At 42.2% G+C, this 20,284-nt stretch overlaps 1 protein-coding gene across 4 annotated transcripts; it reads right to left on the bottom strand.

Annotated features, from left to right (window-relative positions):
* Window positions 1-1,653: 1,653 nt before the first annotated feature.
* Window positions 1,654-20,232, bottom strand: zmp:0000001167 (protein phosphatase 1 regulatory subunit 12A). 4 transcript variants are annotated; one of them, XM_067589944.1, is made up of 25 exons: window positions 19,848-20,232; window positions 15,793-15,923; window positions 14,537-14,655; window positions 12,932-13,088; window positions 12,611-12,755; window positions 12,439-12,513; window positions 12,238-12,317; window positions 10,117-10,322; window positions 9,807-9,916; window positions 9,513-9,710; window positions 9,259-9,341; window positions 9,071-9,160; window positions 8,799-8,900; window positions 8,322-8,423; window positions 8,129-8,219; window positions 7,909-8,043; window positions 7,711-7,813; window positions 7,484-7,587; window positions 7,203-7,262; window positions 7,077-7,099; window positions 6,904-6,967; window positions 6,718-6,822; window positions 4,795-4,845; window positions 4,542-4,592; window positions 1,654-3,042 (listed from the first exon to the last, which is right to left on the bottom strand). In XM_067589944.1, the coding sequence occupies exons 1-25, from the start codon at window positions 20,121-20,123 to the stop codon at window positions 2,956-2,958; spliced, it is 2,748 nt and encodes a 915-aa protein (XP_067446045.1). In that variant the 5' UTR covers window positions 20,124-20,232; the 3' UTR covers window positions 1,654-2,955. The 4 variants fall into 4 exon arrangements, with proteins under 4 accessions (XP_067446045.1, XP_067446046.1, XP_067446047.1 ...); XM_067589945.1 differs by having other exon boundaries at window positions 10,117-10,298; XM_067589946.1 differs by lacking the exon at window positions 4,542-4,592.
* Between the last annotated feature and the right edge of the window lie 52 nt (window positions 20,233-20,284).

Raw genomic sequence — 20,284 nt, 5'->3', positions numbered from 1 at the left:
GAAACACTTTGTAAAAGTTCTCTAAAAATAAATATGATCATAATTATAGTGTTATTATCATCCATCCTTATGGGGGCTATGAGCAAAAGTTATTGATATGGGCTCACCACCACTAGCAACAATATATCAAATTTAACATACTCTATATTCACACATGGAGTCAAGCCAAGGAAGGGGTCTAATAACAGTTTTTGCCCCTATTGATGGTCTCCCTCAACACATTTTGCCCAGAGCCTCAAATAAGGAAAATCCTGATATTAAGCTATTGAGCAGCATTATCGGAATAGTTGGATATAGCATTTTTGCAGCTTGACCGATACTACCAGCCTCTTTTTAAATAAAATCCCTAACCCCCAACTTTATGCCAGTGCAATACTCAATAGCTTGTAGAACCACTTTAAAGAATATGCACCATGTAAATTTTGACACAGGCCTCCCAAACATGAGGTAAAAAAGCAGAGGTCACCCTGAGGATATCACCAATTCATTCTTTTACTGTGCTACAGTGATGCATATCAGCAAACAAAGTTCCAATAATCAAATTACAACAAAGTAATTGCCACACAAACAACTTGGAGCCTTTGGGTCTGGGCCTCTGAGGCCCCACTTCGCCTGGTTGGTATTAATCTCTGTGTATTGTTTGAAATTGATTTTGGTGCATTTTACTTATTTATCATAATATATCAAGTGGTCAAAAGTGTAAAAAAAAAAAAACAAATGACAAGATTTTATTTTTTCCAGCTCATCTGAGGCATTACAGAGGTCCCACCTCTTGGTGGCGCTGAGGAGCTGTTTGTGCAGCATCTGGCATCATGCCGGAGGTCAGAGCCACAAACCCTGGGAAAAGCAGTGCTTTGTCCATATAAGGCTGCAATCCATCCGCTTCCCTCTTCCTCCCCAGCTCCCTTCCTCTGTCTTTCTCAGACCTAAGGGATATTTACAGAGAGAGTGCCTCGGCCAGCCTGCCCTTCCTTATTAGGAGCTCAGCTTGTTGTCAGTACTTCTACCCTGCAGGACAGTGGTCCATCTCTCTGCTCTCAGATGAGACAAACAGATGGATGACTGGTGTTAACCGCACTTAACTGCAAATGGATTGAAGCTCAAATGACACCAGGTCGACTCCTACAGCTTTACCTACATGTCTACTGAGTTCTCAACCAGCATATGTAATGACACTCATGATGTACTGTGCACCTGGGAGCCTCGATATAACAGTCCAAACATACTGTAAATACATCTATGTTGCCCTGTTTCCTCTGTTAGGCTCACTGTGTGTGAACGCTGCAGTATTGCAGCTGTTCTTTTTTTTCCCCCTCTCCCCAGTGATGCAGGACATCTGGCTACCAGAAAACAACCACTGACACTGTATGCTAAGATGATACAGTGTGATTCGATCGAAGCAGCAGTAAGCAAACAACCAGTTGACCACAAAATTACAAACATGAACACTTTGAAGACAAAAGTCACAGCATGTTACTAAGAAACCAGGAATCTAAGCAAGACTTAAGTGTTGAGGTTGTGTACGATGTTAGAAAGCATCTTTGTCAACGTGTAATTTAATATTTTACCTCACCAATACTTTCAACTGTGAACGATGTGATGGAGGTGGATAAAAAATCTCAACTACTGTGTACATAATAACCAGACAGTCGCTACAAACACACTTTTTTTTTTATTTAGGGTGCAAACATCCATTTAATATATTAGAAAACCAACATGTGAAGAAAGGCTACATGGCATTTTACTTCATGAGGGTATTATTAAAGACTAGTATTTATACACATGTAATATACATAACCATGCTCCCTTGCAAGAGAGGAATTGACAATGAAAAACTATGAAAATAATATCTTTATCAATGGTAATAATTAAAACCATTCATAGCATAATAGGCTTTGACAGAACAGCAAATTCTATAATTGTGCAATGACCTTTGACCTTCAGCTACGGCTAACTTCTTCCATTACTTGCTTTTTTAAGACAAGTAGTCATGAGAAGGTGCTGCTCTGAACTGAGGTTGTCTGTCTGGAGGACGGGCAAAGCCTCGCAGATCTTTTATTGCTTTGCAGAGAGTAAAGTGCTGCTGTCGACGGACCTGGTTCTGCGGTCATTTTTTTTTTTTAAGAGCATGGAGTGTGTCTGTGGTCACAAAAATAAAAATGTAAGTGGGGAAGTGCATAGGTGGAGAGGTAGGTGGGTTCAAAGACTTGCATGTGGAAACAAAAACAACCCGACAGAGCTTCACGGACTTCCCCCTGTCGCCAGGACGTTGCTGAATGTAAAAGACAGTCTGAAAATGTGTTTCAGAGCTGAAACCTGCTTGACAACATTAGATTTGGACATTGAAAGTGAGTGGGGTAAACTCGTGAATGTGTGACGTAAATGTGTTCACAAAATTTAAATACTAAGTGGGAGCTTTAAGGACCGAATGGCCTTGTGCGCTCGTGGAATGTGCATCGAGGAAGTATGTGATGCACGCATAGGAATGTGTGTGCATGTTAAGTATTCCCCTGATGCACAGTAGTAGTAGATGTTGTGTTTTCTTGTGTTGCACCAGCCGTGGGCATTTTGGCTGTTGTCAAGTCTTGTATTGTTATTGTGGGAGCCTCTGACCATAGCCACAGGCCTTCATGCCATAGGTCTTCCTGTGACAAACGGGTATTAAAAGGCACACAAAAGCCACTCCAGCTGTTCAGGACTATAGAGAGGCATCACAATCCAAGTCAAGCTGTGGTGCTCATGTACGAAGGACATTCTGCTGCTTCTCTCCCCCTCTCTCTCTCTCTCTCTCTCTCTCTCTCTCTCTATTGCTCTTTGGCACTGGGAGGAATGTGTGGAAGGAGGGAGGGAGGGATGGATGGATGGATGGGGGGACGGAGGAAGGGGGGAGGGGGGTTTGGAGGGGAGGGAGGGGGGGGGGGTCCCTGCTTTTCGTGTCGCTCTCTCTCTCTCCATCTATTTGGAGAGTTTGCTGATGACACGGATCAGTGCTCCATTTTCATCTTTAAGACGCTGGTTGTCTGCTCTCAGGTCAACCAGAACCTGGTGGTAAAAAAAAAAAAAAAAAATCCAACTCACATTAAAACAAAATCATAATATAAAATCAGTTTGAGATTCATTGTATGATATTTGTTAAGTTATTGGATTATGAGACACTGGATGTTAAGATTATATACATATCAAGGTCTGACAGACATTTTGACTTGTAGCAGGTAAAGCACAGGTGTAACCAATAACATTAACAATGACTCTTTCATTTAAGTGTCTCAGTGAGCTGTGACAGTGAGCCTGCATGCACAATACCAAGAACCTGCAACTGCCACACCTGAATATAAACGCAGCAATACGTCAATGTTATTAATGACACCTGTGCTGCTGTCAAAATGTCAGCCCTGAAAAAAAAAAAAGCCCATTAATCAACCAAAGACCACTGAATAAACAGTTTAAACTAGTAAATCAACTGACCACTTTAACTATTAAGAGGTTTATTAATACAAATGCATTAAGGCTGTTCTGGGTTAACAGCATAAAAGAGGAAGTAGGACACTGAATTCATGTCATGTGAAAGACAGCTGGGTCAATTTTCAGTTGGCAAGTTTTTGACAGTGATCTTTTGCTGCTCATAACTTTGGTCACGAAATGCTGCAGGAACCATTATTCTGCTGAGAGTTGAGGACTTCCTTCTACAGAGCCACAGGAATGAGGATATCTAGCTTCTAGCAGGAGCAAGAAGAAATAATCAGATCCTTTTGGATACTGGGCCTCATTTACAAAAAACCGTGTGCTGCAAATTACCTAAGTTGGTGTAGGTGTAGTTTAATGTAAAACGTGTCATTTTTAATCTTCCATGGGACACACTGATGTTTAAAAAGCCTGCAAAGAGGAGTCAACAAAATGGCTTAAAACTAGAAATAACAGCATAGAAATAGTTTAGTTTTTAATCTAAAAATTGTATTTTATTAAAAAAATAATTCTTTATTAATCCGAATATGGTTCTGTACTTCATCGTGAAATCAGAGCAGGTGAAAAGTTAAAGGAATAGTTAAATAGCAGCTGGTTAGGTTAACTTAGCATGAAGACTGGAAACATAGAGAAACAGCTAACCTGGCTCTGTCCAAACAAAACAAAAACTGCCAGTAACTCTGAAGCTTATTTATTATAACACTTTATCTTGAGTAAGTGTAAAAACTATGGGGAATTATGTGCCATGCTATTTCTTGGCCAAGAGCAGTTGCCTGACAATTTACAAAAGAGTAAAAAAGTGTCATTTCACATCCAAAGTTATGAGAGAACAGAGATCATATGTCCAGTTTCAGGCAGTTGTTCCGTAGGTAAACAAACATCTACTAATGTTATAAACCAAATCAACCTGTTAAGTGTAACAAAGACCAACATTATCACACCCCTTAAGACAGGCTGAGAGAGTGAACTTCCACAACGCTGCTGAACTGCACAAGCTAAAGCGAAGCTAATCAGGCAGCAGCATGCAAAGTGTCTGTGGCCACCGGCCACGATAAGATTCTCACTGAATGCGTCCTCACCTTCAGCTCCTCCTCCAGCTCTGCCATACGCCGCTCCAACATCCTCCGGTCCTGATGCCAGCGTAACGTGTGGAGGGAGCAAAGAGGGAAGTGATTTAGGGAAGAAAGAGGGCCAAAAAAAGTTGAGTGACAACAGGTGAGAAAGTGGTTGATGTGGGGAGGAGAGAGAAGAGAGTGTCAACAGAGAGCAGGGGTGGCAGTAGTGAGGCAGATGAAGCTACAACAGGTATAATCATCAGCGGGGATGCATTACCTTTCTCTCCAGGTCCAGCAGGGCTGAGCAGTCACTGAAGCGCTCCTGTCTCTGTTGGATACAAAAAAACTAATAACCTTAACATCGTCATCGCAGCAGCAGGTTTACATGATCACTAGAAGGCCTGTGTGCAAAAGACATTATGAATATTAAAGTTATAACCTGCAACATCTTCGTATGGAAAAAAAAAGAAAGCCAGACTATGTAACTTTTGAGATGAATTCCCTTCATTTCCCTGTAGTCTCTTGAGTCAGTTTCTTTAAAGGAAAGATATCACAGTTGATGTGATTTATTTATGTACTGTTATGATGTCTGTTATCTATGTTAAACATGGTCAAAGTTATAAAACCTGAGGTGAACTTATGCATAAATGTTCCCTATAAGTCAAAAGCCCAGGCTTGAACCTGCTCTCGACACTTCATTTGTGATGTATTTTTCCACCTCGCTGACGTCAGCATGCCCATAAACAGCCGTCCTTTCTGTTGCCCTGGTTGCAAAAGTTGTTGCTGAAGTTTTTCCATGTGTTGTTCCCATTGTCCACTTTCATATTTCAAATCAGATTCTGGATCAAACATGAATGGATGTATTTGAGAAGTTTATATTTAAAGAATGAGGAAAAAGTAGTGAAATCCTACTACTGTAGTTTGTTTCATAGTTTGTTGATGTAACCTCCCAAGTGGCCAGAAACGATCAGTGACGGAGCTAACCAATCAGAACAGAGTTCATCAGGAGGACAGCCTTAAAAAGACAGGAGCTAAAACGTCCTGTTTCAGACAGAGGCTGAACTGAGGGGCTGTGTAAAGGGGCAGTATAGTTTTTTGAACTGTAAATCATGCAAAGATATTCCAGTAGAGCCCCAGAATGTAAATATAGACCTGGAAAAGTCCCCTTTAAAGATATCATTAAGGCTGTTAGATAGCATTATCAAGTAATAATAGTTACTGGGCAAATTGAAGTTTTAAACTGATACTGTCATTCGTAAAGTCATGTAACTGATGTGGCTACAAAGATTTTCAGACACTACTCAGGTCATTTCTTTCATCTGGCAACCACCTACGTTGCCTCCTTATCTGCACAATGAATGATGGTAGTTAGCTCAGTTAGGGACCATCAATTGTACAGTATTTTTTTTTCTTTTTCTTCTTCTTTTCACAGAGGATAATTTGGGGCATAAAAATGCTCACTAGACATTCATAAATCACAACAACAAACATAATGAACAGTGAAAAGTGACTAGTGAATTATTTCGGATACAGCCTCCTGGCAAGATGTGCATTTTACTGTTGTGATAAAACCTCTGAAATGTTATATGTGATGTGCTTAGATGTTGTGTAAGAGGAGCACACGTAGAGAAGAGTCACTAAGTCAGTGAACTGACTCAGAAATGTGACTTTTTCCTAAAGTTAGCTAACATTAGCCACCATGATCTACTGGTCATACCGGACCACGCAAGTCTGTAGCAGCAAAACCCGAGTGTATTAAATTGAGCAACGGTGTGTTTTATTACTTAATGAAATCGACGTTTCATTGTATAGAGGAAGAAGAATTCTTTCAAAAGTTTCATAGTCTTGCTTTAATACAACAAATTATTTATTAAAGGTGGAACTAATCCATTAGGGTTTTTACGTTTTCCACAAAGGAATATTTTTTGTTTCCATCAGCTGAAAAAAAATGTTGTTTAGATAAAGAGAATAAAGACTGGTTTGACAACATGATATGTGATAGCTGCCCGGAATTGAACCAAGAACATCAAGAGGAAATCCAAGGAAAAAGATTTCAGTACTCATCACAGTGACAGAACTTGTCTTTAACAAGTTTTACCACTTTATAATGTTTCCTTGTGACTTTGTGCACAGAAGATCACAATAACAGTTTGTTAACTTCAACTTGTGTGTGTGTGTGTGTGTGTGTGTGTGTTATCACCTGTGTGGCCTTTTCCAGGTCCAACCTAGTCTGATTGACAATCCTCTGAGTGTCCTGCAGCTGAGACTGGAGCTGGCTGTTTTCTCTGGACACCTCCTCAAACAACTGACACACAAACACATTCAAACAGTAAATAACTGGGACAAAATAAATTGTGTGACCTCGATACAAGTTCTGTCAGCTGACCTTCTTAAAGTCCTTGGTCTCGGAGCCTCCTCCTTGGGTACGGTCGTTACAGGATATGTGCGACCTGAGTGGAGGAGGAGAGCAGAGGTCAGAGAGACTGCTATCATAGTAACTGTGCTGACAGGATGAGGAAAGAGGGGAAGATCAAACAGTTCAAAAGGCCTGATTCATACCTGGATCTCAAGTGCTGGTCTGACTGTAAACAGAGAACACAAGCAAACAAGTTATGGTTGGTATCTTAGGTTACAGTCCATTAACACCATAAATAAACACAAACACACACACACACACACACACACCTGTGGATCCAGCCTGCTGCCTGAGAACTCTTCCTCTCCACTGGGATCATTGTCATCACTCTGCAGAGGACACAGACAGCACAGCATGTTCCTATAAAACTCTGAGGTCAAGCTGCAACAAGAATGTGTGTGTTTTTTTCTTCATTGGTACTCGTTTTCCAACTTCCCTTTAACTTTGTCATTGTTGAATGTATCTTTTCTTGTATTTTATCTAAATTATCATGGTGTGTTATCCATGCTGCGCAGGCTTTCCCAGATATAAAGATGTGTACAGTGTTTACCTCCCCGGTCCTCTGTGCCTTTCTTCTGGCCCGAGCTTGTCTCCTCTCCCTGCGCTCCCGGGCCCATCGCTCTGTCTCACTCTCCCCTGTGCTGGCCTCAACATCTGGAACAAAGCCAGACAAGCAGTCATTTAAGACTAAATCAAGTATTTCAACAAACACCGTACGGTCGAGCACTACTACCTCTTCAAATACGGGTGTTAGTAAAGAGAAGAGGTGATATGTACCTTTCCTGTCAGAGGTCTGAGTCCGCGGGGTGCCAGCGGGCTGCGTGAGGCCCAGCAGGTCTGACTTCTGCAGACTGGCAATACGAGACCTCCAGCTCACTTCCTGTAAACACAGTATCCCACGCTATGTGATGTCAAATTACATTACATAAGAGCAGAAGCCAACGCAGGGATATAACTCTGAAATATAGCTCTCACCCCTTCCTCTCCCTTCTTAGGTTTTGCTTCCTTCTCTTTTTCCTTCTCTTCCTCCTCCTTTTCTCTCCCTTTGTTCTCCATCTTCATGGTATTCATGGTCTTCTCAGCCTCCTGAAGATCTGTTAGTGTCACCCCCTTGATATGAAAGAGAGATATTATTGTTTATGTACCAGATAGACAGTGAACATGCAGTGAACATCTGATCAGGTGGTGTTTCTACCTGAGTGGAGCGACGAGACTGCCGTGCGTGCCGGGAGCGAGCTTTCCTTTGTGCCTCTGCCTCCTCATCTCGCACAGGTGTCAGATAGGACCTACATGTGACAGATCAGACTTTAAGCTACAAGCTGCGGCACCGTCGGGCTCGGTTTTAAAACATCAGCTTCTCGGTAACACAGACAACGATGCGGACTCACTTGCGTCTCTGCTTGGTCTCCGGTTCGCCTGTAGTCGTGTTCTGAGAGTTGGAGGTGGGGACGGCAGACTGGTCCTTCTTCTCTGTCTGTTCCTGAGGAAGTCTTCAGGAGAAAGATAAGAGGGGGCTATCAGATCTTTCTGATGAGTGAGGGAAATGTTTCTGACAAAATGACAAACAATACTAAAAAGAGGAGGGGACACCCGCACACTGTCTTCACTTGCTCAATAAAGATACTTTAATCTATACGTTTCAGTCAACGACCTTCTTCAGGTATACCTCAGATATACCTGAAGAAGGTCAAAACGTTGTATGTATTAAAGTATCTTTATTAAGCAAGTGAAGGTAGTGTGCAGGTGTCCCTTCCTCTTCTTAGTCCGTGGCTACTCCACCGACACACCTGTCACAAAGACTACACAGAAGTGCACACAGGAGATTTTTGATGAAAAATGACAAACACTAAAAAAAAACAAAATACCTCTGGGCCAAGACACTATTAAGGCGGCTGAGTCCAGTAGAGCTCGTTCCTGTGCTAGCTGAGGTCATGGTGGGGTCATCCAGTCTCTTTCCATAAGATGAGCTTGAAATAAGACAAAACTCGTTGGAAACATTGGGCCATCTTTCACAGTCACATACACATGCAAATTAGTATTCACTGCTGGGGGGAACGTAAAAGCTGTGACACAGTAAAAACAATCACACAAACACAAGCAAACAAATGCAAGACGGGCAGTGAGCAGCATAACTGACCTGTGAGGCAAATAAGGGTTGGAACTAGTGAGATCATTCCCTGATTGACTATGAAGGCGCCGGGTGTAAGAGGAGCTACGGCTTAACCAACTGAGAGAGAGACAGGGTGACAAGGGCACATATGCGGTGACTCAGAAAAACAGATTCTGGTTTCACAAGCGCAGAAGCATATGAGAGCACAGGCCCACCTGTTGGAGTTGTCAGGGCTGCTGTCTGGAATACTGAAGAGTCTCCGTGTTGGAATAGGCGGCACCCGAGCGAGCCTTGGCTCCTGCGTATGAGGGGTGAGGATCAGTTCATCAGTTTTTTATGTGACTCAGTGAACGGAAGCCATAAAAGAAACCTTTATTTGGCCTGTCACGTTATATTTATAAAATAATAGCTGTGCTTTCATGGGTTTGTAATTCCTTGAATCATGTGAGTGGGCGCTTGTGTTACATACCTTAGTGTCAGCCTCGGTGCTGAGGCGGGGGCTGGAGGCAGAGCGGGTCATGCCTAGACCGGACTCTGGTGGCCTGCTGGAGTCCTGGCTGGAGTCAGTCAGTCCAGCTGAGCCCAGAGTCACCGAGCTGCCTGCCTTCCTCAGAGACGTTCTCCAGGAGCCCGGGGCCTCGGTTGCTGGGGGCTTGCTTGATTCTTGCTACACAGCCAGTCAAAGACAACATCTTTGTTGATGAGCGTTGTTGTCATGCAGCTAATACAGACATTTGATGATCTTTATATCTCTAAACATTACCTTTTTAGCTTGGCTTGTAGCAGTACTCGTTGACATGGAGGTAGGAAGGAGGCTGGTGGTGTTGCGTTTGTTGTTCAAGTTGTTTATGATCTCTCGGTTTTTCGCTTTCTCTGCAACCGTGCAAAGGTCAGCAATTACTAAATCGCTAGTAAAATCATAAAAACGTCATAAAACACATCTGATAAAATATGCAAATTCTTGACAACTTCTTTTTCAAACATTGATTAGAACCACTTGTCATGTGTGCGGATACTTTTTTAAAACTACCATACACCACTTTCAAAGTCAAGGCACCATCAGCTTCTCTCACCAGACTCCGCGTCACTCTCAGATTCACTCTCCTCCTCAGAGCTGGAGCTGCTGGAGGCTTTCGCCTGGCTTTGAGACTGGCTCTGCGCCGTCTGGCCTTCCTCCTCCTCGTCCTCAGCCGGGCTGCTCTGCAGGGCAGGAGGCGGATGCTTCTCCCGCTCATGAAGGCAGATTTTCTCCTTACTGCTCATACGAGAGATAGAAGTCCTGCAGGGGCGGGGCCAAGGTGGAGTGGAACAAAAGGTGGCATGCAGGGAGCTGATCAGTGAGGGCAATCATTCCATGTGCAGCCAATTAGAGGGAGCATGCGCTAATCAACACATCAGTGGGTGGAACAGTGGGTCTTTTCCTGTGATGCAGTGTGTACAACTGTTGTCTTATCACTAGATCAACGTTTAGCTTTATGTAACTTCAGCCAACTGGTTTTTTACTTAATCCCAAATTTCACACTTTTTGTAACCTTTTTTTCTCAGCATGTAATAATGCAAATTTTACACAAACCAGCAGGGATAAAAATAGCAACAGAGCATCCACATGAATGACAAAACAATGTGTGTCCCAGCCACACACTATATACTATAATCCACAGAGAATATGCCTTGTACTAATCTACACGGTATACTACTTTGAATGTGAGTATGCAAGATATTAAAGTTACCCTGTGGATTTTTTGACCACTAGTAGCGCTACGGAGCAATATTTTTTATGAGTGTGTTCCTGTTTTGTTTGTGTCGTGAATGCGCATGAGGACGCACATACATATGCGGGTAACGCCATTAACAGTCCTGCCGCTGATTTCACGCTATTCCGCAGATCAACAGTTGGTGGCAGTAATGCACCAAGAAGCTGGCAATGACTGCTAGCGAGTAGACATGGATGTAAATAATGCATCATTTAAAATATAGATTTTTTTAATTGGCTCTTTGTTAGACCTCCAGGATACACTGAAAGCATTTTGATGAGTGAGTCTGAATGTTAACTTAAATTTAGTTATTTACAAGAAAACTCCACAGGACACCTTTAACTTATGTTATATTGTGCTTTAACTTCTGAGCTACCACCGATATAAAATTTGAAAACTTAACCAAGAGCGAGCGAGGCTGGAAAATATGACAATATATACTGTGATACGATATAAATATAGTTATACGATAGATATTTATTTTGCCTGATTAGCCTCAACACAGACTTTATCATGTATGTCGATATTCATCCATATTGCCAACCCCATAGCGCCAGTAATAACTGTTCTTACAAAAACATGTTAGTTTATTTTAGCATTAACATTAAACACATTGTTTTTACTTTTTCTCCTACTTCTATTGTCCTCATTTAAGATGGCAAGAGATTTTCTTGTAAGCTTATTTTTCTCACTTTACCTTTTGCACTGCAGTGTTTGTCCATAAACACACGACTGAAGTTAATCATGCGTGTTGGTATTTTAAAGTGTACTATATTTTTTCAGGTATCCAATGTGAACGTACTACAAAGTAAAAACAATAACATCTAGTATTTAGTATGTAACTGGGGCACAGAATGTCAGTCACACATTTTTGCCATAAAGTAGACCCGTCATTATTCCGGCTTTGCTTTTTTTACACTAAACCAAACAAAGTCGGCATAATTCCGCCCCTGTGTGTGATTTTAGATAGCATGCCGGCATTCAGGAATCAGAGGCGTGACGTGTAACAAAACAGTGCTGGTGTCTAGTGTATGTGGTCCCACCATGCTGACTGTCCCTTTTACACAGACGTCGATCCAGTAATGTGACTACCTCCGCTGCCGGCTTAATGGCGGATTAACAATACCCCCCCCCCCCCCCATTCCATGTTTGTACTTTTTATACTTTTATACAGAACGGCAAGGCGGAATAACGGCGCAACATTCCCACCTTGAACAGGCTGTGTAAAAGGGGCTGGTGACTGCTATATTTATCGAGGTCAATGTCAGTGGAGAGACAGAACAAGGTTCAAAGGAATGCTGGGATTGTTAACATCATACCTGCATGCATACTGCTGGCACTGGGATTACTGGGATTCAGCTGAGGAGCAACTTTTGGCGTGTGCCCAAACAAACACACACAAACAAACACATGCCAACACACCAACAAACTGGCACTGACCTGCGTGTGCGAACCGGTACCATGGAAATTTGCGGGCTGGTCTCAATAACAGGAGTCTGTTTCTCCTTCTCGGTGCGTAGCTGAAGAGGAATATAAACACACATAAACACAGAGAACATTCGCCGCTGTAACACTATCAGTCAAATCAGGTTTATCTAACGGAGTGAGATAGTCGTGTAGCCTGTGTGAAGGCAGACTCACAGCGTTCTGTTTCTTCTGTAGCTCCTCCAGAGTGTCCACTAGGTTCTCATCTGCAACATCTAGAGGTGTTTGGCCCTACAAGGACATTCATAGTGCAGGATCAGTCACAGCACGAGCAAAGGCATCAATCACACGGTTTATGACGTTAAAAGATTGTTTGTCTCCCGCTCACCACGTTGTTGACGGCACCCATGTCGCACATGTTGTCAGCAAGCAGGGTGCACACTTCTTCTTGCCCCCAGTGAGCTGCTGCGTGCAGGGACGTCCACCCATCGATGTCCCTGCTGTCCACATCAACCCCACATTGCAAGAGCACCCTGAGCAAGGTGAGAGAGAGGAGAGGAGGGAAATGAACAAGAGGAGGAGAAGAAGAGGAATACCAAGGAGAAGAGGACAAGGCTGTGAATACAAGCTGTTTGACTTGGTGTTATACCAAAATAAGACATAAGCTAACAGGCTGTCATTGCTCTCATGTGTTTGGACTGATGCTCACTTCAGGACTTCGATGTAGCCCTTGGCAGCGGCGACGTGCAGAGCTGTCGCCTTGGTGTTTGGGTGAGGTGTGAGAGTGCCACTTCCTGCCAGCACTGCCATGGCGTCCTGAAGCATGATCCTCTCCTCCTCCTTTCGAGCCTTGTCCACGTCTATTCCTGTGATGCACACACAAAACCAAATCTGATGTTGATTGATTGATTGGAAGCTAAAAAATCATGTGTCAGCTGTTAAATCTATGAAATATACTGTAAACTGCAGACAAAAGATGGTAAAAAGACAAATAATATTAAAGTTAATATGCATTTATGCTATATATGTCATTTGTGGTTTCAGTTACATGCTACAATGTGTGTATTTGACAGTGATAAAAGTATAGGCCTGGAGCGTCAGTACAGTATAATGGAGGTCAATATTTGGAACGCAGTGACTCTGTCCTGATTCTTTGGACTATTTCTGTCGACTCTGAAGCTAGACATATACTTTGAATGTGACCGCTTGGAAAAACAGGGTGAAAATGCAAAACAAGTGCAGCATTTAAAGGCTGGATGATTTTAGCGATGTTCATCTCCAGTTTTTCGCTCCACATCACCGGAGCTCTGTATGATTTGCTAATTGTTGCCGCTCAAAGGAAATAATAACTGATGCCAAAGTGGTTGAGAGCGGTTTACGGTGTACCTAAAAGCAGCTAATCATCTCCACTGTGCTCTCATTATTCCAAACATCAGCAGCCTCTTTTAAGCAGGCATTTGCAAAGTGTGATCACATACTTCATGTGTTTTATAAACATTTTCTTTGAAAAGCCCGTCCTCCAGCGTATGTAAAGTTACTGAGTGTATATTAAGTTCTCTTTCAATTTAGCATAATTATTCCACATAAAGACAGTTTTGGTTCCACAATGAAAGGGCTTAAAATACTTAAAAACATTACATCATATTATTTCTGATATTTTTGTCAAGATGTTAGTTTGAATGAATTCAATTGGCTTAAATGAAAACAGTAAAATCATTTTGTTCTATAAATCACTGATAAGAACAAATATTTTATCTGCAACTGTTGGAGTCCAAAAGCAGAGAAAAGTAAAAAAAAATTATCAGATGAGTAAAAAATATAATTAATTAATACATCAATAAATAATAATTAGTTAAATCATTAAAATTCAGTATAAAAAGAAAGAACTTTTCCTTTGACCTTCAATCAGTTGAAAAAACTTTTCAATAGCTATTATTATTTTCATTTTTGGATTCAATTTTTCAATTCATCTCTTGACTATTTTATTACTAATTTAGTCTATAAATGTCAGAAAACAGTGTAAAATACCCTTCATAAGTCCTTGAGCTCAAGGTGACGTCTTCTAATTAATTGTTTTGGTCAAATTTCAAAAACAAAAAAATTTGTTTAAACTAAAAATTTCAATGAATGTGTTATTGTCAATTCATTTCCTGTCAGTAATAACTGGTATAAAGCAAAATTATGCTGTGTGTTCTGCACTTGGATTTACTTCAAAGATCACATCCACAATCACATCTCAGCAAGCCTGCACATGAGACAATGTGGGTCTTTAAGGAGAGGGACTTAAGAGATGTTAATGTCAGAGATTCCTCACCTTGTTTTTTGATTTCAGCTTTGAGCAGTCGCTCCATTTGGTCTTCAGTGGCCACATCCAGAGGAAGCTCTCCTTCACTGTTCACTGCCCCGACTTGAGCGTTGTGCTCTATCAGGTACCTACAAGAGCAAAAATACTCTTACAGTCAACGAGTTTAGAGTGTAACAGTAAAATCGGAATACAGCGTAATAGATGTATGCAAGATTGCATTGAGATCTGGAGGCCATAACATGTGATTCACATCATTTTCATACTCATCAAACCATTCAGTGACCCCTCGTGCCCCTATGGATGGAGGCATTGTCATCCTGGAAGAGACCACTCCCATCAGGATAGAAATGTTTCATCATAGGATAAAGGTGCTCACTCAGAACAACTTTGTATTCATTTGCAGTGACCCTTCTCTCTAAAGGGACAAGTGGACCCAAACCATACCAGCAAAATGCCCCCCCACAGCATAACAGAGCCACCGGATCCCCTCACTGTAGGGGTCAAGCATTCAGACCTGTACGCCACACATGCACTCGCCCATTTGTCGAGAATTTAGTGAAGGATGACTCATCTGACCGTATCACTTTTTTCTAAATCTCTCTGTAGACCAGTGCGTATGCTTTATGCACCACTGAACTCTCAAATGTGCATTCATCTTTGTAATGAAAGGTTTATGCACTGCAACCCTGCTATAATATCTCTCTCTATGTAATTGTCGATGGTCTGTTCTTACTGACAGTCTGATCACGTCCTGCATCGACATTCTCAGTCACCTGAGGAAGAGTTGCTCGCACTAATGCATGAGCATCACGCTCATCAAATGTGCGCTGTCAACCACAATTTCTGCTCCTACTTACTAATGTCTTTCCCATAGATCTAAATGCATTTAGTCACTGTTCCTATTGAAACACTTGCCAGCTGAGCAGTCTTGTGACTGAAGCTCCTACCATCCGTGCCCCAACAATGACCCCTCTTCACTTAGAGTCAGTCATTTAGATCTTTTCCTCTTGCCATCTTCATACAAAATCAGAATCAGCTGGGCCTGCTCAGCATTTTTATACATGCAACAGAGCATGATTGGATGTTAATTGCTTAATAAAACTTGTCACCTGTCTGATATATCAGTTCAATGTATAAACAGACATCACTTGATTATTACAATGTCATGTAAATGCTTCTACCCCTACACTGACTTTCTTAGTACTCAGGACTATTTAAAATCACGCTGGCAGTGATGTGACGGTGTGGTGACGGAAAACACTCACTTAACGATCTGGATGAAGCCGCAGGAGGCTGCAGCGTGCAGAGGAGTCCAGCCCTCGTTGTCCCCCGTGTTGACATCGCTCCCGTTCTCCACCAGAAACTGCACCATCTCAGCGTTTTCGTCGATGCAGGCCTGCCAGAGCACACACAAGCCACATGATGGATTGCTATAAAAGTGTTTATTGTTTGTCGTTTATTACGAGAATCCCCAGTACACGCATTAACAAACAGAAACCAGACCATGCACGTCAGACAGAAACAAGTTTCAGTACAGTAGAAAAGGTTTTTGACCCACTTTATTTTGGTTTTGGTTTGTTGTTACAAAATCTATTAAATTCGACTAAAGCTCTGGGGCTAAGACAATGACTACTGTGTCTACTTGTTGTAATGACTTTCTGCTAAGTGGGCTGCTACAGGCCCTCAAGTACTTTCCAAAACAGTCATTTTGTGGCATGAGAGAAACAGCAACTCTATTTAGCTGCTTCTCCTGAGGCCAGGTCTAGCTAACTTCTCAATGTGATCCAGCACGAGTCCCAAGATGAATCTCATGAGAACCTCATGGTATTATGTTATCATATGTTGCTTTGGGATGTAGGATCATTGTAAGACCTTTATTCAACAGTCTTTCATACTGCCAAAAGTCTTAAGAGTCCTAAACATCTTAAAAAGGACATCTGCCATAGAAGTGAGATGATTTCGACCCGTTTCAAATACAAATTGTCTAATTTCAAGAATTTTATCAGAATGAGTGTTGAAATCTTGAAACAAGTTGATCTGTATTTGATATTGGTTCAAATAATCTTATCTCATACATAAGGTGGGAATAAAGGATTATATTCATAATATATTAATCTGTTGACCCTTCGCTCTATAAAATGGGAACCTGAAAAAAAGAAACAAATGACCAGAGCTGGAGGTGATGTTGAATTGCTTGTTTCATGCCAAAAAAAAAAAAAAAAAAAAAGTTAAAAATTCAAAAGATATTTAATATTTAATGTCGATGACATGAAACAGAAAAAAGCAGCAAATCTTCACATACGAAAAACTGGAAACAGAATATTAGGCTACACTTTTGCTCAATAAATAAATTAAATAATCAATCTATTTTTAAAATCGTCATTAATCTTCTCCTAATTGACTATTCAATTAATTGTTTTTCAGAATTAACGGCAAGAGCAGTTTTTTAAAAACTTGTTTTAAGACATAAACATTTGACATCCAGACCTTTTTCACAACTAGCCCTGAAACAGACATAAATAAGTCTGAACTGAGTAAGAATAACAAAGATATGAGTGATTTTCTACTGATAACAGTTAAATCTGCACTGGTGTCAGGAACAGATGACTTACTAGTACGTTTTATCGAGCAAAATCAAGAAAATTTTTATGCACTCTTTCTTTTTCTGTTTAACCATGCATCTCTATGGATGACAATGCTGGTAGGTCGATCCACACTGAAATATCTCAACAACTATTGGATGGACAGGAAGAAAATATTGTACATTCATGATCACCAGAGGATGAACCCTACTGACTTTGGTGATCCTCTGACTTTTCCTCCAGCACCACCGTGAGGGTTCACATTTGTGAATTTCAGTGAAATGTCTCAACTATTGAATGGCTTGCCATGAAATTTGGTCCAAGACATTTATGCCTCCCTCAGGATGAATTGTAATTACTTTGTGATTACACTTTTCACTAACATTTCATCCAACACCATCATCAAAATTTAAATTCCAGTCATTTGGTTTATGACCAAATACCTGTAAAACTAATGACATTCTACTCAGCCTGAGCTGTACTTTGTGTTTAGTCCTATTTAGCAAATGTAAGCATGCTGTCACGCTAAAATAAAATGGTGAAAATGACAAACACCATACCTGCTACACACAAGCTCTTATCTTGAAGCCTGGCTGTGCCGAACTACGGACTCACAGAGCTGCTAGCATGGCTGTAGCCTCTTTGTTTCATGTGTTTAATCTGATACGAACAAACTGAGAAACATTTTCCCATGTCTGATTTCATCCCTCTCAGCTGATGAGATGACACCTGCTCAGAGCAAGACTACACTCCCGAATGTGTTTTCAGTGACACATTATAATCACAGAGTTACTGTGGAGGATGTCACAGTAGCTAGTGTCTGCAGCCACACAGAACCTCATCCATTAGACAGTCTTAAGCCACCTAAGAGGCTTTGCTTTTGGGCTAAATCAACTAATCACAAAGCTGTTGGTAAGTCTCCCCCCTCCTTCATAATATGAGATAATTAGTCTGGTAGTTTGGTGGATAAAACAAAAACACAGTCTGGACCCTGAGATGAGGCAGCCATGAGGTACTGTATGTCAAACGCAGCCTTAACTTGCGGCAGAGACAGAGCCCTCTGAACAAGTGGGTGCTCCAGGCCGAATGAATGAACAGAGGCTACTTCTTGAACCCCGTGCGCTATGAGGGTGCACACTGAGCCACCCAGCAGGCTCCTTCACTGGGTCATCAAGTGACTCATTGTGAAAATCGCCTTTGACAACAGCAGCTTGTGCTGTTAGAGGAATGTTTTCCATTTCTTCATCCGAAATCCCTAAAGTCCCCACCATGGGGAATTGGCAAAAGGAAGGAGAAAGAGACAGAGAGACAGCGAGAGGAGGAGGAGGAGGAGGAGGAGGAGGAGGAGAAGGAGGAGGGCAAAGGAGAGAGAAAGAGTCGTGGAGAGGACAGAAAGGCTTTGGATGGAGAGGATGGAAAGTTTGGAGAGTGTGGGCCTATATTTAATTCTGGTTGCCAGGCAACCGGTGAGCAACAGGGGAGAGAGGGATGGAGGGCAGGAGAGGGACCACACTGGGTGACGCTCCGCACATGTGAATCGACCAAAAGAGGGCATGAACACGCTCACTCACTCACTCGTATGAACTGGACAGCTTCATTACACACTTACACACACAAACACACACACTCACACACACACAATTGGCTTAAATTAAGGGGGAAAACACCAATCATTCATCTTTGAGCATGACATCACTTCGTACACACAAGCCAGCTACTGCACCATTCAGCTCCAGCGGGCAGGAAAATTAAAAAGCACAAACCCCTTTATGTTGACAAGTGCACTTGGATATCCCTAACTTTAGAAAATAAATCCATCCAACTGTGCGGCTTGACTGTGTGCAAAGGGACAGCAATGTGTTTATGACACGCGGTATCATAAAAGCAGAGGAAATACTGTATCATAGAGGGCCTGTGTGACAGTGAAGCTGTCCAGACTGCTCCTCTGTTATGACTGAAGTCAAGGGGGAGGGAGGAAACCTTCAGGCTGAGCTGCATTAAGACTAGGACATGCTCAGAAGAAGTGCAGCCTATTTGGGACATGTATGTATTCAGCAACATCATAACAGTGACCAAACTGCAAGAAAAACTCAAGGTTAACAGTCTAATGTTTTGGGTTTTCCTCAACAAGCTTTTGTTTTGCTCTCCTAATTGAGAAAACACAACAGACCTGCTGATGAGATGATGAAAACGTCCCTAAATTCAATGACCTACCATTTTACTGTCACCAGCCTGTCAGTCAGTGCTTTGTAAAGTCTAAAAATGAACCTACAAGCTCCGCATTAACTGTCTGCTAACTCACTGCTATCCTCTATCCGCTTGTAAGCTAGTAAAAGAAGCCTATAACTTACTAAATACAACGGTGCGGATAACCCAGTCTAAGTTACCAACAGGCTAATGAACTAACTGTGCCTGTCTACAAAGGCCAGATATAACGCTGCTGCTGCGACTTCTGAAAACAAAACGCAGAGATGATAAAGTGCTGAGCTCAACTTTAAGCTTTTAAGCTAGAATCTCGACTGAAATATTGAGATTAACCCTACAATTTGACCTCTGAATTAGCTAACTCCTTGATAAGTTAACGTTAATGCTTCTTTGCTGAGAGACTCATTAACGGATAAACGGTTGTTTCATCGTCGCCGCTCGTCGCGCGACATTCATGCAGCTAACGTTACGCAGCCGTTAACTCGTAAATACATAAGTTAAGACATTTAGAGAGTTAAAGTTAAACTTCCCACCTGATGAAGCGCTGTCAGTCCGTCTATGTTGGCGTGGTTGATGTCAGCTCCCTGCCGGAGCAGCGCTGCCACCTCCTCCCGGTCTCCGGCGGAGCAGGCGGCCATAAACACAGCTCCTTGGGCGAACCGGACTCTCGCCCGCCGCGTCCCGGAACCGCTCGACATTTCCCGGGCCTCCGACCCCGTCTGATCCGTCTCCGAACCCAGCCATCGCTGCAGCTGATCCTGCCGTCGCTGTTTGGCAGCTTCGGACCGGGAATGGTCAGTGGCCGCCATCTTCCCTGGTCTGTCCCGGACAGATTCAGCTGATGGTACGAGGAGAAGCGGAGCGGAGGGGTTGTGTTGAGCCTCCCCCGGGCTTCGCCCCCTGGTGGAGAGACACTGCAAGCGAAGCCGTGACCGAACTTCTGACGAAGTGGCAGTCTTGCGTTGCCTTC

The sequence above is a fragment of the Thunnus thynnus genome, chromosome 5 (genome assembly GCF_963924715.1).
Source record: "Thunnus thynnus chromosome 5, fThuThy2.1, whole genome shotgun sequence".
Lineage (NCBI taxonomy): Eukaryota > Metazoa > Chordata > Actinopteri > Scombriformes > Scombridae > Thunnus > Thunnus thynnus.
This window is presented reverse-complemented; position numbering and strand designations above follow the sequence as displayed.

What these genes read in the sequence shown, in the direction of transcription:
- zmp:0000001167 (XM_067589944.1), bottom strand. Translation starts at nt 20,123, where the DNA reads ATGGCGGCCACTGACCATTCCCGGTCCGAAGCTGCCAAACAGCGACGG. An exon ending in GGCTTCATCCAGATCGTTAA is followed by an intron (nt 14,656 to 15,792) that starts GTGAGTGTTTTC and finishes TTGCTCTTGTAG; the next exon opens with GTACCTGATAGAGCACAACG. An exon ending in AGCCCTGACAACTCCAACAG is followed by an intron (nt 9,161 to 9,258) that starts GTGGGCCTGTGC and finishes TCTCTCTCTCAG; the next exon opens with TTGGTTAAGCCGTAGCTCCT.